This window comes from Varanus komodoensis, unplaced genomic scaffold (assembly GCF_004798865.1).
Source record: "Varanus komodoensis strain SLA01 unplaced genomic scaffold, ASM479886v1 scaffold136, whole genome shotgun sequence".
Lineage (NCBI taxonomy): Eukaryota > Metazoa > Chordata > Lepidosauria > Squamata > Varanidae > Varanus > Varanus komodoensis.
This window is the reverse complement of record NW_025335395.1, coordinates 361,158-378,117: the sequence shown is the minus strand read 5'-3', so window position 1 is coordinate 378,117 and position 16,960 is coordinate 361,158. Positions and strand designations below refer to the sequence as shown.

General features: G+C 43.2%; 1 protein-coding gene across 1 annotated transcript; it reads left to right on the top strand.

The window, feature by feature from the left end:
* Positions 1-479: 479 nt before the first annotated feature.
* On the top strand, positions 480-12,644 carry LOC123019753 (vomeronasal type-2 receptor 26-like). The gene is made up of 4 exons (XM_044422812.1): positions 480-679; positions 3,364-3,553; positions 9,580-9,706; positions 11,734-12,644. The coding sequence occupies exons 1-4, from the start codon at positions 480-482 to the stop codon at positions 12,642-12,644; spliced, it is 1,428 nt and encodes a 475-aa protein (XP_044278747.1).
* Positions 12,645-16,960: the final 4,316 nt, after the last annotated feature.

Sequence of the window (16,960 nt, the reverse complement as noted above, 5' to 3'; positions counted from 1 at the left end):
AGCCGGCTCTTCTCAAGGGGGAGGCCCCTTCTGAGTCATTCTGTTTCCATGTTTCTGTCCCTTGGGATGCTCACAAACATGGTTATTTACTGTTACTGCTGCCAAAGCCCTCGAGTCATTCCTGCGATTACCCCTGTGACTAATCAATGAAACTTCAGAATCTGCACCCAGGTCAGGTAAGCACTTGTACTGTGCAGAGAAGCTCCGTGCCTAAAACACGTTGGTGCCACCGAAGGCTTGGAATGAGCATTAGTGCAGGTAGGGAGGAGAAAAGGGGCCTCTGGTAGTTTCTGAGAGCCCTGCTTTACTCAGGATTCTGTGTAGTGCAAAGGTGTTTCTTTACCTATTCAAGTTCCACACCAGCTGAGAGGCAGAGCAAAGCCATGTGGCAAGAGCTTCTTGGCATCTCTGGATGAGCTGGGATGCAGGCAAGAGCAGCAGCTGCCACCAGGGATCTCCCGCAGTCCAGCAAAGCTGCGATGTTGCTGCTCCTGCTTCTCCTGCTGCTGCCTCACACAGCCTGTGAGAGAGAAGAGTGTCCCTGGAACCTCCTGGGTGATGGAGCACTCCTGTATCACCGGCCAGGAGACTACCTGCTGAGTGGAGTCATTTCTTCCCAGTTTTTCCAGCAGCAGCAGCCGTACACCTTTTTGGAGTCCCCCTTGAGCAGGGTTGAATGGTGAGTCATGTGGTTTCAGTGCTTCTCCAACTGCACTGGAGTAGCCTCCACCATGTGGAGACCACCCATGGTTCTGGTTCCCTAATCGTCCTTAGGAATCCCCTCTCTATCTTTTGACCTTATTTGCTCTTGGTAAAAAAATTGTGAGCTCCATGAACTCAAGGGCAGCATCCAACACCACATGCTTGCTTACGGCTGGCCATCATTTGTCTGCTTTGAAGCTGAATGACAGAGGGCTACTTGCATCAAACCCCATATGAAGACCTAGGCTGGAGCCATGGCAGCTGTTTCTTGGCGTGGCCTCACCTCTGCAGCTGTGGCACAGTTTCTGCCTCCATTTCCAGCATTTCTTGCAGTTATGAGCCTGCAAGACATCTCTGCTTACAGATAGTTGCCCATTATGGAGTAGCAAATGTAGCTGAATGAATTTGGCTCCAGCTTTACCCAAGTAGGAAGAATGAAATGCATAGTGGACAACTTCCTGGAGAAGTTGTGGAGGATGGCTACTCAGACAGAGTACATTGGCATGATATCTGGGTGTTAGTTGAAACCTTTAGCTCTCAGTATGTTGGAGAGGAAGAGGTGGTGTGTTTTTTTTAAACTGCAGTCCGTGTTTGACATAACTGAGTGAGAAAATATCAGCTAAACAAAAGGGCCACAATCTTGTACTAGGAGAAATGCTGCATCCAGGGCTTGAAATGAATGAAAGAACCACCCTGTTTCCTTGGTGAGAAGCAGGTCTCTCTCCTATCACTGATTGCAAAATTAGAGATGAACTATTCAAAACAATCTCCACTTGGATGCTGTGTGTTCATTACAGATGCAAAATAGTTTCTGCAACTGCTTCGAGAATTGTAAGAATCAGAAGTAAATCCAAGGACTTCCACTCTGCTTTTCTTAATGATGTGGTTGTTGTTGATATGTTCTTTTGTATGTCATCAAGCAGCTTCAGATCTATCACCACCAAAGAGTTCCCTCTGTGAAAGCCTTGAACAGCTTTCAATCTCAAGTCCTGGCTTCCTTTTTGGAGTCCATCCATCTCATGCATGGACCTCCTCCTCCTCTTCTGCCTCTGACTTTCCCTAGCAGTATTGTCTTCTCCAGGGAGAATTGCTTTCTCGTGATCTGCCCGTAGTATGACAGCTTCAGTTTAGTCACTTTTCCTTTGAGGGAAAGCTCTGCTTGGGTTTGGATTAGGACAAACTTGTTCATCTTTCTGGCAGTCCGGTGAATTTGCAGCGCTGTTCTCCAGCTTTCAGAATTGTACATGTTGGCCAGGAATAAAATAGTTTGGATTATCCTGGTCTTGCCCTCCAGTGATGAAACCTTGCACTTGATGAAAATAAGTACAGTTGAGATCAAAGAGACTTGGATCTTGCTTTCATTTTACACTATAGCCAGTCAGATGCTACAGAGAAACCCAAAAGTAGCACAGAGACCAATAGCACCCTTCTCCTCTGGTGTTCCCCACACATGATGTATATATTCATAATATCGTGAGGGAGAAGATGGTGAGGAGGAGGGCCTTTTCCATCACAGCACCCTAGAAGTGCAACTCAGTCCCACAGGAGGTTCATTATGTCCTTTTTTATTTTAATTTTTTGATCTTATGTTTAAATAAACTAATTTAATTACTTGCTTGTAATCTTATTAACAGTTCTGCTAATTTTAATGCTTATCATATATATAGATTTTATCGTCTTATTGGCTTTATTGTAAATTGTTGATTTTATTATATTGTTGAATTTATTTGTTGCAAGCTGTCCAGAAAGCTTATGGCTTATAGGCCAGCATATTGAATGAAGGAATGAAGGAATGAATACTTTTTCTGCTGCAATAGGCAACATAGAGTAATCGTGACTGGAAGGCATTGAAACCCTTCTCCGCCCTGCATCTGTCATATTCCATTGATTAATCTGTCTACATCTCTGTCTCCATTTCTGTTTCCATCCCCATCTCATGAATAATGTGATCATCACATTGCATTTATTTCCTGCTGGGGCATTCCTCTCCTTTAGGCTGAGTGCTCTGAGTGGCCAAAATCACCCAGTGAGCGTCATGCCCTAGTGGGGAAGTTCAACAAGAGCCAGTCTGACTTTATAACCTACTCCTCCTCTCTGGCTCTCAGGCATCCGAATGGCAGCCAACACTACCATGCGTGCAAATGAATTCCATAGTTAAACTCTGGACCCGTCAAGTAGTTCTTTTTATCCATTCTGAATATCCCACCAATCAGCTTCACAATTTCTGTAAGTGTGGGAGGCAGAGAGCTTTTCCTTCCTTTCTCCACAAAGGACATTAGTGTGTGCTTCTGGACACTGGAAAAACTGGATAATAATCTTTCAGCTTCTCCAAAATCTTGTCCTCCTTTGTTCAGGAGAATTCGTTCAGTCACACAGCAGTCCAATGGAATCAACACCTGGGTTCTTGGTTGTGATGGACTTAAATGGTTCTTCATTGTTGCCTTGGTATTATTTTAATACCCTTTGTCACAAGTTGATGGCCTTTATATTGTAAACCTATGAGAAATCTAAGTGGGATGACAGGATGACCAACATATTTTTAGGTCATCTATTTCACAGCTTCCTCCTTCTGAGATACTGGAAAATCTTGGCCTTCCTGTTTGCCATTCAGGAGGTCAACCAGAATCCCAGAATATTGCCCAACATCACCCTGGGATACAGCATCTACGAGAGCCATTTCGATGCCAGAACGACTTCCTATGCCATGCTGGGCCTGCCTGCTGATGGGAGAAGACACCTTCCCAACTACAGCTGTGGGCGAAAGAGGAAGCCACTGGTCATTCTGGAAGGGAGTGAACCTCATCTCTCCATCCTTATTTCGGCCATGTCAGGCATCTACAAGATCCCACAGGTAGGAATTGGCAGGAGAAGCCAGCTCACTCTAAATCTTGCTCAGCACGGCTTCACTACCAATCCTTTTCCAAAGAAGCTTCACCCACTGAGGACAATGGTCATCTGCATCATGTGCTCCAGGTGATTCATTGTGTTTCAAAATGGGATGTAGTAATATGAAGGGAAAATATTCTTTCATAAAATGAGTGAAATACAAAGCTTTGAGATAGTTCGGTTGTCTGCCTCCCTGTACTGCCCTCATGTTTAGACAGTGTTAGACATTTCAGAACAATATATATTGGATCTTTTTCTGGAAAAAAGAACAGCACAAAAGAAGAATGCAAAATAGCACTCTCTATATCTCTTTCCTAGATCAGTTATGGATCCATTGATCCTGTTCTTGAAGATAAAACTCAGTTTCCTTTTGTCTATCGAATGGCCCCAAAGGAAGATACCCAGTACTCGGGCATCATCCAGCTACTCCTCTTATTTGGGTGGACTTGGATTGGTCTCTTTGCCCCAGACACTGACAATGGGGAGAGGTTCCTGAATGCCCTGACTCCTTTGATGATCAGTCATGCAATCTGTATTGCCTTCACAAAAAGGCTTCCACAAAAAAGCATACACAGAATGTCTCAGCATGAAGTATCCATTGTGTGGGGACAAGCGAAAGCAGCTGTTTTCTATCCAGACTCTTACTACGGCTGTTTTGTAATACGCAACATACTGGAAAAGGAACGCTTCGGGATGAACGTCTGGATCACAACAACCTTTCAGGATATAAATGGAAATTTGTCTCTGGATCCTGATGACTTCCTGCTATTTCATGGTTCTTTGTCCTTCATCATTAAACCCACTAGAAGCATGAAACGTGAATACTACCTTCCACGATCAACTGATACCTTTTTCTATTGGGATGATGCCTTTTCTTGCTCCTATTTTGAGCATGCTTTCTCCATGAGAACTTGGACTATGTGCACAGAGATAGAGGAACTGGAGAGGCTGTCCCAGGAGGAAGTTGAAAGAGCCATGTCACAAGACAGCTTCAGTATATACAATGGTGTCCAAGTTGTAGCCCATGCCTTACATGCTGCATCTTCATCCCGAACCAAGTGGACATTGATAGTGGGTGGAGGAGACAGGTTGGAACTTCAAAGGCTGCAGCCATGGCAGGTACTTTCTTTTCTTGTTTTCAGCATCACTGGTAATGGAGAAAGATTTAGAGCTGGGCTCACACAACATGGCAAACAACTATGTACAGGCAGAGAGCAGGAGTGGGCAGATGAAAAAAGATGGTGTCTCTACACTAGAAGGAGCAGTATCACCACAAGTGTTTAAGAAAGCCCTTGTAGACCTCCTGGATTTGAGAGCTACCACCTAGTTGATTAAACTTCCTTGATGGCTCAGGTTCTTGAGGAGGTGCTAGCAGATCAGTTGCAGGAAGGTTTGGGAGATACCAGTTGTCTGGACCAATTTCATCTGATTTCTGCATCGGAACTGGTCACAATGTATGACCTTCAGAGAGTAAGAGAAAGGGGGGCTTGAGCATGCTATTTCTTCTTGCTTTATCACTACACTTTGGTGCTTCAAGCCTTATGGTCCCCTGGACAGAGTATTTATTTATTTACTCAGCCATTCAAATGATCATTTCTGCTCTGCTTGTAGTCGAAGCTCCTTGGGCTGCATACAACAAAGCATAAGAAGAAGAGAATACAACAGAAACAAGCATTAACTGAATTTGAATTTTTTAAAAAATTAAATAGTCTAAAAGAACATTAGAAGACAATAAAAAGCTACAAAAAGATCCAGCCAAGTCAAAGAATGTACTTAAGGATGGAGAGATTATTATCAATTTAACTAATTGTTGAAGAAAATATAGTTTTTATAAATGTTAGTACATGCTACTTTGAAGTTAACTGAATAGACTGGACAACTTTTGTCTGACTGAGAATTGAATTGCTTTGATGGGATTATGGCTAATGAGATTCTCTCTACTTTATGGATGTGTTTAAATGTTGATATCACACAGTATATTTGTGGATTGACCCTTGGCACCTACATTTCCAATATCCCCCTTCCTTTCTTATTGTTTCTTGTGTAAATAAATTTTTAAAAGTTTGGCAGGGAGTCCCAACCAAGATTAAAAGTAGGGCACATTACTAAGTGTGTCAGGCCCCTGGCTGGCCAGGGAAGTCTTTAGAGGCCCCCACAGAGAGGGCTGTCTTAACCTGGCATTGAAGATAAGGCACATTTGGTCCCAGGAAATGATTCCATTTTGGGGATGTTAGAGGTTCTGTGCTCCAGGATCTCATCAACAACCTGCAGGGTTGGCTTCAGCAAGTAACAGTGGTTGATCTTCACTTGTCCTCATAGTTCCTGAGCTGTGCAGTTCCACTGGTTGCTTAAAGACTCCATGATGTTTTTGGGGACCTCATTAGTGGTCTGGAGCCAAGGGTCATGAGAATGCCAATGCCATGCAGCTCTGTGTCCTTCTCACATCTGCATCATGGATGTCACTTGGTGCATAAAAATTGGCCATGGAAGTCCATGATCAGGACTTGGACTCCATGATATCTGCTCTGCATGTGATTCTTGCTAAGGGAGAGGTCTTGTCGGCAAGTGGTTCCCATACTCATGGGATCACTCTGCATTTCCTCCAAAACCTATTTTAACTCTAAAGCCTTACATGACTGTACTGCAGGACCTGTTCTCACAGTCCTGGCAGATGGGAAGTGATTTGTCCCAGTTCACAGCTGATTGAGACTCAGAGTTAGAGTGGGAAGAATATGGAATGATCCTTCCATCCTTTTCATGCTCCTTGTCATGGACTTCCAGTTTGTGTCGCATTTAGACGGCTGTGGAGAACGGGGCTCCATGCTCCATTTTGTAATCTGTTCTACCGGGGGCCCAAGAGGGCCCATCCAAGCCCTGTCAGGGCAGGGGTTATAAGCCCGAGCATACTTCTGCCTGGTGGGGGGTGGCAGCTTTTCACCTGATGGGAGAAATTCGGGAGAATTCTCAATGAACAGGCAGAGAAGGGTTAATTCCCTTCACAAGCTGTAAACAGCCAGATTAATACCGAAGAAAACAAAAAGAAGCTTAAGAGTGGACATGGGACCTGCTCCGTGAGCAACTAAACCTTTTAAAATACTACCAGTGAAAGAACCTGTGAGATAACTATCAAATAGAATAACAAAAGAAAGGCCTTCTGGCTGTGGAGTTCAAAAAGCAGCAAATCGAGGGGGCATTAAGTGAAACTGGGGTAATTTGGGACTTGGAAGAGGTTTTTTTTTTTTTTAATGTTTAATCTCCCCAAGGGTGAAGAATTAAATTTGAATTTATTTTATATTAACTGGTAGAAGAAACTCTCTTATTTTTCTGATCTTCATTTTGGAGACATGGCAGATTTAGTTTCAGTTTGGTTGAACAAGTAACTTGTTGGCTGCCATCCTGTGGTCATTTTATTCCTTAACAGATACATTGTTTGCCAAAAAAAGAAAAACAAAAAATCCCATATTTTTCTCTTTCTGTGATTTTTTTGTTGCTATGTTAATTAAACCTTTTACTTTCATCATGGATTCATCTTTGGCATCTACATCTGCTACTCAAAGCTTACAAACAACACTTTTGGCAATACAAGCATCTTTAACATCTATTCAAGCATCTCAAGTGTCTATGCAAAATGCTATACATGAATGTGCTCTGGAACAAAACGATGAATTGGGCAAATTGGATAGCTTTGTCTCAAAGATAATGAATCAACTTACAGGTTCTGGTATTAAAATAAAACAAAATTAACAAAAATACAAATTATTAAAAAGAAGGTGGAAGTTTTTGAAGAGAAAAGTGAAAAGTTGGCTCAGGAGAAACAATTAACACAAGTTATTATGGGATTCAGTTGCCATATTGGATAGATTTCAGAACACACTTGAAGCAAGAAATGAAAACCTGAGTGGTTTAATAAACACTATGCTAATAGATGGTCCTGTTTTGGAAAAGGAAAAGGCTGTTAAACAATCAGACCTGGTCTATAGAGTTAACCTATGCTATGTTAGAAGTCATAAATTTCTGTGGGAGAATGGATAATTTTAAGGGAATTATATATCTTGAAGGATATGATTAATAAATGGGATGGCATGTTTATAGGTGATAAGGGTAATGACATTTCTTGGTGGCATAAAGTTCAAATATGATTGAGATATGTGAAGTCTATAGAATATATGATCTTATAAAGGAATTAGCAACATTGATTAAATGATTTTAAAACTGGATGAAAGAATGATTAAAGGATTGTATAACTTTTTTGGGTATAAAATGAAATATGAATGAATTAAGGAAATTATAATAGTACAGGCACAAAATGTTGGACATAACATTGAGTTACAGGAATGGTATAAGTTGTGAGAAAGAAATATCAAGGTAACCTTTGTATCCTCACATAAAGAAAACTTATACAAATGTTTTATAGTTAGATAGATAGAGAGAAATAAATGTCTTATAGATAGTTCTTATTGTTAAGTTTAGTAGAAATGCTTTCAAAATGGTTAATTAGACATTGGAAATGTAGACACAAATTTAAATCTGAAGGCTTTTCTCTCTCTTTTTTTGTTTTGATTAGATACTATTTTTAATGATATTGATAAATAGACCATATATTTGATCATATATGTAATTACTATGGCAAGGGTTTTATTTGCTCACTACGGGAGGAGTGAAGAGCCATGCATTGAAGAGTTGAGCCCAAAAAGGATTTTGGAATACATGGCAGGGCAGATCGACTTTGTCTTGGAAGGAGAAGGAGGACATATATCGCTACCAAACCTGGAATTCATTCTATTATCAGCTAGAGAAACAGGACTACATGTAGATTTGAATATGGCTATTGACTGTTGAAATGAGGAAGATTTTAACCCAGTATATCCGATGTCTTAAATAATCGTTGTTTTTAAAGTTAGATTATAGTGAAAACAATAAAATTTATTTTAGAAAAAATTGACCATGGAAGTCCATAATCAGGGCTTGGGCTCCATGATGTCTGCTCTGTATGTGATCCTTGCTAAGGGAGAGGTCCTGAGGGCAAGTAGTTCCCATACTCATGAGATCACTCTGCATTTCCTCCCAAACCTATTTTAACTCTAAAGCCTTACATGACTTTGCACTGCAGGACCTGTTCTCACAGGAGGTTCTCACAGCCTTGGCAGAGGGGATGTGATTTATCCCAGCTCACAGCTGATTAAGACTCAGAGTTAGGGTGGGAAGAATATGGAATGATCCTTCCATCCTTTTCATGCTCCTTTTCTTAGGGCAAAGCTCAGGCCACCAGGTGTAAGTTTGAATGTCAGAAAGTACTTCCTGATGGTTAGTACCCCTAAGATATGGAATGGGATCCCATGGAAGGTAATGGGCACCCCATCAGTGAGGGTGTTCAAGGAAATATTGGACAACCACATGTTGTGTACTCCATGGGAGGAGTTGGCAGGAACCAGGGATCAGACAAGATGGCTGAGGAGGCCCCTTCCGACTTGCTTTCTAAGCTTCTATTCTCCTCCATCTTTCTAGTTTCATATGTTCCTAAGAAAAACCCAATTCTCCAATATTACAGTGGAAGGGCTCTATTTTGATGAAATCGGGGAGCTCAAAACTGGCTTTGACATTGTGAATTGGGTGCTGTTTCCCAATAGAACATGTGGCCGAGTTACAGTTGGGAGTGTGAAGAGGGAGGCCTCGCCTGATGCAACACTCACCCTCAGGAAAGAAGCCATAGTGTGGCCCTGGCATTTTAACAAGGTGGGACAATTAACTTGTGTGATGTCTGTTAAGATGTACGAATTCATGGCATAATATGTGGAAGGCATTTTGGGGATTCAGTGCACACTTGCCTGTGAAAGGAAGTTCTGCTGAGCAGAAAGGGCCTTGTTCTTGTGAGAATGCATGCAGGATTGTCTTGCCAAGGGAACCTTCTAGCAGTGCAGGTCAGGGATTCAAATCAGTTGACAAAAATGCTCCTAGTATTTTTTTCGTGATAGTCCTTCTCTTTGTTGCCAGACCATACCTCGTTCTAGATGTGTGGAGAGCTGTCATCCTGGCTTTGTCAAGGAGGTCCAGGAAGGGAAGCCACCCTGCTGCTATGCTTGCACTCCATGTGCAGTGGGGACCATCTCCACTGAGGAAGGTGGGTGACCTCAGAGGAAAGGGGGCTCCCTTGAAAATTAGGCAAATGCTAAGTCTTCCCAAACTCTACCTTAGGGGTCTTTTTGGTTGTGGCACCCTTCTCATGCAATGCCGTACCCAGAAAGGCATAATTGCTGCCAAAATTGGAATCTTTCCAGTGTCACCTGAAAGTGTCTTCATCTTCCTAGCCATTGCATTCTTTCCTAGCCATTAGAAAAGTCTTCCCTGTATGGTAATTGGGAGGTATTGCTCTCCTCCTACTCTTTGTTATGTTCTTACTGCTCAAGAATCTACTTCAGGGTAAAGTGGCTTACAGATATTAAATTAAAAATCAGTGTGAATACTTTTTGAATCTCAGTTCATCCAGCCCCCCATTCCATTCTGCCCCAGCAGTTCTAATCTGCAAGCTGTCCTTCCTTCCCATCCTTTTGTGCAATGGAGTCCACCATGAGTATGATGGAGCTTTAACAGAATTCACATTAGTACCCCAAACTGGGCAGGAATGCTCCTTGCTAGTTCAGATGGTTAAAGGAGTTCCTCCATTGGAACTCTGTGGCCCTACCCCATGCCAGAAACAAGTGCTTCCCCCACTTCCAAGTGGGGCCCATTTGCTAAACAGATTCTGGAGTGGCAGAGTGGGTGGGGTGCTGGCTACTGCCCTGAGGACCCTCTTGACTCCAGTCTTGAAAACCCCCATGATTCCCTCTTTGAAGTGAGTTGGAAACATGACATGGGGAGCAAATCCTGGATCCAGAAGCATCTTCAGCACACACGTACCCCGCCAGGAATCACAATCAGAATTGAAGCAGGCCCATCTTTAGAAATCCTGGCCCGTCTACATTACATACAGCACCTGTACACTATTTTCCTGGTTCAAATGACACCTCACAAGCTCTGGTTCATTGTTTGTTCTTGCCTGGGAAAGGCCTTCCCAGAGGACATTTATTAAATGTTTATCCCACCTTTTTTTCTCACAATGAACTCAAAATCGCTTATAGAATTCTCCTCTTCCTGCTCTCAGTCTTAACCCCACAACAACAACCATGTGGGGCAGGTTATGCTGAGATTCTATGAATGGCCCAAATTGCCCAGTAGGCTCCATGGATGAGTGGGGACTGGAATCCAGATTGCCTGAGCCCAGTCCTGCCTTCCTGACCACTGCATCACACTGGGCCCCAGAGAATAGGCAGAGAGCTGTTGGAAATATGCTGTGATCTTGCAGCAGACGGACAGAGCTTCTTTGGAAGAAAAGGGGCAAAAATTTTGATCAAAATATTCCATCAGTGGGAAAAAATGGTGGGATGGTGCAGGATTGCTGCTTTGGCTCCTCAAGGTAATACACATGCTTTGGACCTCACAATATTGAGAAAAAGCCTTTAGCTACCAGGGAGCCCAAGACATCCCACTGGGCTCCTTTGAAGATAAAAGGTGCCAGATTGAAACCTTTTTATTTCATGGCTATTTTAAAAATCAATTTTATCATTAACAATCGCTTTTCTGTTTTTTGTTTTGGTTTTTATATAATTTTACTTATACTGTTTTATTGTTTTAATGCTATGTTGTAATACTTCCTGAGATGCTAAGGCATGAGGGGATGGCATATAAAAGTTTTAAATAACTAACTAACTAACTAACTAACTAACTAAATAAATAAATAAATAAATACAAGCAGGAGAACCAGACAGATATTATGAAAAGCAGTCTGCCGCTGAACACCTTTGCTACTCCTTCGTTGAGTATGATCAGTCCATCAACTTCACAAGTGACTCTATGGCTCCCACAGACTCCAGAGTGCCCCACAGAGAACAGGTTTTGTTGAGACCTGCCTTTGAAGAGCAGTCTCTTGTCAACACTTCTCAGCAGTATGCATTGCCTTTCCCAGGGACATTTCTTTTTGCCCTGCCAAACCACATGATTGTTTCCTGACATTTCCCACCTTCCCATCTTCAGTACATATGAAAAGGACTCAGGCTGTTCTGGATGCCCCATTGATGGTGGGAATGCTGAAGTTGCTTTCAATCTTTCCAGATGCAGAGCACTGCAGAAGGTGTCCAGAAGATCAGCACCCAAACCAGGACCGAGACCAATGCATCCCCAAGGAGATCACCTTCCTGTCCTATGTGGAACCTTTGGGAATTGTCCTAGCTTCCTTTGCCCTAATCTCTTCTTTATCCTCACTTGTGGTGTTAGGGATCTACATTGTATACCGAGACACTCCATTGGTCAGGGCCAACAACCGGGACCTCTCCTATGTTCTCCTGGTCTCCCTCCTGTTCTCCTTCTTGTCCTCCTTCCTGTTCATCAGCGAGCCCAGCAAAGTGACTTGCCTGCTGCGACAAACAGCCTTCAGCGTCATCTTCTCAGTGGCTGTTTCTTCGGTGCTGGCCAAAACCATCACTGTGGTGCTGGCCTTCCTGGCCACCAAGCCAGGGAACAGAGTGAAGAGGTGGCTGGGGAGGAGTCTGGCCAGCTCTATTGTCATTTCTTGTTCCAGTGTGCAGATTGTCATCTGCTGCATTTGGATGGGCATGGCTCCCCCTTTCCCTGACTCAGACATGCATTCACTGCCTGGAGAGATCATTCTGCAATGCAATGAGGGCTCTGTGGCCATGTTCTATGCTGCCCTCAGCTACATGGGTTTCCTGGCTGCCATCTGCTTCACGGTGGCTTTCCTTGCCAGGAAGCTGCCTGGGGCCTTCAATGAAGCCAAGCTGATCACCTTCAGCATGCTGGTCTTCTGCAGTGTCTGGGTCTCCTTCCTTCCCACCTATCTGAGCATGAAGGGGAAATATACAGTGGCTGTGCAGGTCTTCTCCATCCTGGCCTCTAGTTCTGTGTTGCTGGGTTGCATCTTTCTTCCCAAATGTTACATTACTGTCCTGAGGCCTGAACTGAATACGAAGGAACAGCTCATGATCAAAAGGACAGATAGCATCTGATTAATGTGATCAGTGTTTAGCCTGGGAGTGAGTCTCTAGATGCCTTCTAACAGGATGGTCTTTTCAGTAGTGGTCCTGTGGTGGTGGAATTCACCCCATTGAGGTCCTCACCAACTTGTGACCTTTTTTCTGGCATGTGAAGATTTCGGTATTCTAAGCATATAAAGTTGTTCAGCCTGTCTTGTTTTCAATGTTGCCTTGTAGTTTCAGATTTCTGCAGTGATCCTGTTTTTCAATCTGGCTTTTAGTTGGAGTGTCAAGGTTTTGAGTTTTGCATTTTTCATCTTGCTGTATTTTTGTGGCTTTAACTGTTGTGAACCACCCAGAGATTTTTGGCAATTAGATTGCTATAATAAAAGAATACAGGAAATAATCCAGACAACGATTTCACATCTTTATTTTTAGCAGACTTCTGGGCACCAATTGTACCTTCTCATATTATTGGTCTTCTTGTTATTGCATTTGTTTCTCACCATTCTTCCTCTTTGCGTTGTAGCCACACTAGCTCACGAGATTGTCGACCCCTGCATTCCCTTCTCACAACTATTGTAACTATTGTAAGTGAAAAGTGAACTATTTGACCCAGTCGCTTCATTCTTTCTGCCACTACTAGTACTAGCCCTCTGCTCCTCCCCAGTAGCATATTGGACACCTTCCAACCTGAGGGGCTCATTTTCCAGCATCATATCTTTTTGCCTTTTGGTACTGTCCATGCGGTTTCATGGCAAGGGTGCTGGAGTGGGTTGCAATTTCCTTCTCCAGTGGATCACGTTTTGTCAGAGCTCTCTGCTATGACCTGTCCATCTTGGGTGGCCCTGCACCACATAGCTCATTGAGCTACTCAAGCCACCACAACAAGGTAGTGATCCATGAAGGAGATCTTAAAACCTATTAAACCTTAAAATAATAGGAAAAGAAAAAGGGTTTTATTTGGTGCTGGAAGGAATATTGTGTCCTTATGTTCTTCTTTGGGATATAAAAAAACCTGCAAAGGGAAATCCTCAGCAGTGTGAGCTGCTGGAATGCCCACATGGTGGCACTTTAGAAATGCAAGCAAAGCATCAGCACTTTGGCTGAACTTGGAGGAATAGATTTTTCAGACGTGGCCAATTCTCTCTTAACTCTCACAGGAATCTTTATTCTGGGAAACATGGGAATGGTCCAATGAGAATTCCTTCCATAAGCCTAGTACTTTGGAAAAGGACATAATCCCTAGTCACTGAAAAGTGGAAAGGAAGAGCCACCTCGGGATGCTCCAGTTTTGTCTTCTCTGGTCTAGTTCTGGAACTTGCTAGACTGGCATGGGGTTGGGAGAGGTCTTGAGTCCCTGCTTAGAAGGACCACACTTTCCCCAAATAAATATTGAATTACTAGTGCAGAGATGCTCCTTGAGGTGTTTTGTCACTCTATTTTTCCTCAACCTCCACTTCCCTTTTGATGGGCCTTGCTTAGAGATTTCATGTTCACAGTCTTCTGATATTCCTCTGACAGACAAAAGAGTGCAAACTACCAGGCTCGTCCTCTCTTCATTAGGTCAGTTATGGCTTGGTTTATCCCATTCTAGAGGATCACACTCAGTTCCCATTTGTCTACTGGATGGCCCCAAAGGAAGAGAGCATGTACTTGGACATTGTCCAACTGGCTTTGAGTTTTCATTGGACATGGATTGGACTCTTTGCTCCAGACAATGAGAGTGGAGAAAAGTTTGTGAGGTCAGTGATCCCTCTTATGATCAGTTATGGAATCTGCATTGCCTTCACAAAACAGCTACCACAAAAAAATGTACTTAGAGTGCCTCACAACAAGCTCTTATTTGCATGGGGAGCAGTGAATGTAGCTGTTTTCTATGCAGACTCTCTCTACGGCTGTGCTCCAATTTAGATGATGCATGAGATACTTGGGAGTGAACAAATTGGAGGAAAGGTCTGGATCGCCACCACTGTGCAGGACTTTACCATGGACTTAATGACTGATCCTGTTTCCTTTCAGGCTCTCCATGGGTCTTTGTCATTCATCATGAAGACCTCCCAAAAGACAAGACTGGACCATTACATTCCAGTCTCTCATGCTACAGATCAGTTTTGGCAGAATCCTTTCCATTGTTTCTACTCAGAGCATGCTTTTTCCTTGAAAAGTTGGTCAAACTACAGACAGAATGAGAACCTTGAAATGCTCTCCCAGGAGGAGCTGGAAAGAGGTTTTTCTCAAGACAGTTTCACTAATTACAACATTGTCCAAATGGTAGCTGGTGCCTTAAATGCTGCAACTTCATCCCAATCAAAGCATATATTGATGACTGGAAGAGGAGAAAGCCTGCACAGCCAGAAGCTGAGACCCTGGCAGGTATTCCCTTTCCTCCTATGGTATCACAGCAACTGGCAAAATATTCAGAGTTGAGTTGAGCTGTCATGCATGACAGGGCATCTTCTTGTCAGTGGCATGTCAATTCAGAAGTGGTTATTGATCCTACTGCTCTGCCTTTTCTAAACCCACAAAGTGCTACCTGACCTGGGCTTGTATTAAGAAATATCCTGGCAGCATTTGCATTTTCCTCTGAACACCTCAGAATGCTGTTTCCTGACATTTCTTGCAGCATCCTTTTGCTTTCTTTGTTGATGTAGATACAGGCTATTCAGAAGTCTGTCACCTCTGCAGGCCCCATCCATTCCAGTGATTTCCACCTGATGAGCTGGCAAAGGTCTTGCAGTGAGGCTCCTGATCTGTGTCCTCCTGACAAGACCCCCTAGTGCCGCTTACCAAAAGGACATGAGTGTGAAAAACATGTTCTTACACAAAACATTGGTACTACACAGGGTACTACCATTTTTTTTTTTTTGAGAAAACTTTTCTATATTGAATTCAGTAACTGCCACCTCATTGCCTGTAAATCTTTTTTGCCTCAGGTTCTTGAGAAGGTGCTTTCAGGCCATTTGGAGGCAATGTGATAGATGCCCATGGCCCTCTGATGGATGACCCTCCTGGAGAAAGTGTGTGGGCTCAACCTATTTCTTTCTTCCTGCTCTATCATTCTACTTTAATATGCTCCACCCTAGGATCATGGTGGGCTAGCTCCAGTTTTGGGATGTGGTGTGTACTGCATTTCAGTGCTTCTGCTCCAACTTCCACTCCTGCTTTTAGAAAGAATGTAACGAGATTACAGTGCAATAGTTGAACACTCAGCCATTCAGTCCCTCAAAGCATGTTCTTATTCACAAACCGTCTTTTGAATCAGTAGCTTATATGTTGCCAATATCAGGATGGGTCCTGAAGCAAAAGATCGGCAGCATGCTGATGAGGTGTGTCTCTATGTCCCTGAAACCTCTTCTCCTATATTGTGGCCATGACAGTCCATGTCCAGTGCCTAGACTCACTAATGCCCTGGATGAGGGTCAGTAGAGTATATTTGGATGCTGGGAATATGAAGCCTGTGGTGGAAAATGGTGCAGGAGGGGAGCTTGGGTTGCTAATACAGCCCAAGAGGAGGATTAAATGAGGAGACTTGGAACAAAGCAGGCAAGGACTGATTGCCTATGGTAGGTGATGTTAAATTCTCTCTGAAGGAGCAGTCTTTGGGCCATTGCATACACAGAACTCCAAGGTGAACTGGATGTTTTAGTCACCATGGCAACTTTAATCCCTTTGCACCTGTTTGTCTTGCATTTCATCTGTGAGTAATCGTGGAAGGGAGAGTTTGGCTGCACTAGTGCAAACTGACATTGATCAACTCTTCCCTGGAATATTGTAATGTGCCCTGTGGGAAACTAACCCTGAAAGAAACTGGAAAGCTGCAGCCATGGCAGAATGGCATTTGTCAGGGGCCACTCGACTTCTTCCTGGAATGTCCCTGAGAAAGTTCCTGCACTGGCTGCCCCTCTCCACCTGTGTGAGGGTGAAGGTTGTTGTCGTAATCTAAGCACCTTGGAGCAGGAGACATTAGGACATGCCATCTTTTGACCATCCTTCCAGTCATTGAGCACTTCTAAAGAGACATCCTCATACTTTGAAAACCCCCTTTGCAACCACTAAAAGAAGACTCTTTAATGCCACAAACATTTATAGTCTTTGACACTACCAATGGAGATCTAAATATCTTCCTGCCATGCTGACATTTAACCCTTCCTTCCCCCTGCAGGGAATTTGGTTGGTTGCCCCTTCAGAGACTTCCAACTGGAGCAAAGGCCCATCTTCACAGTAGTTCTGTGTAGACCTGTGAATTTAGGACCTATTCCACATTCCACTAAGTGCCACATTATGTCTAGACAGCACTGGCTATAAGGGAGTTGATTTTGTTATTTCTTCTCCATTTTATTTCTTCT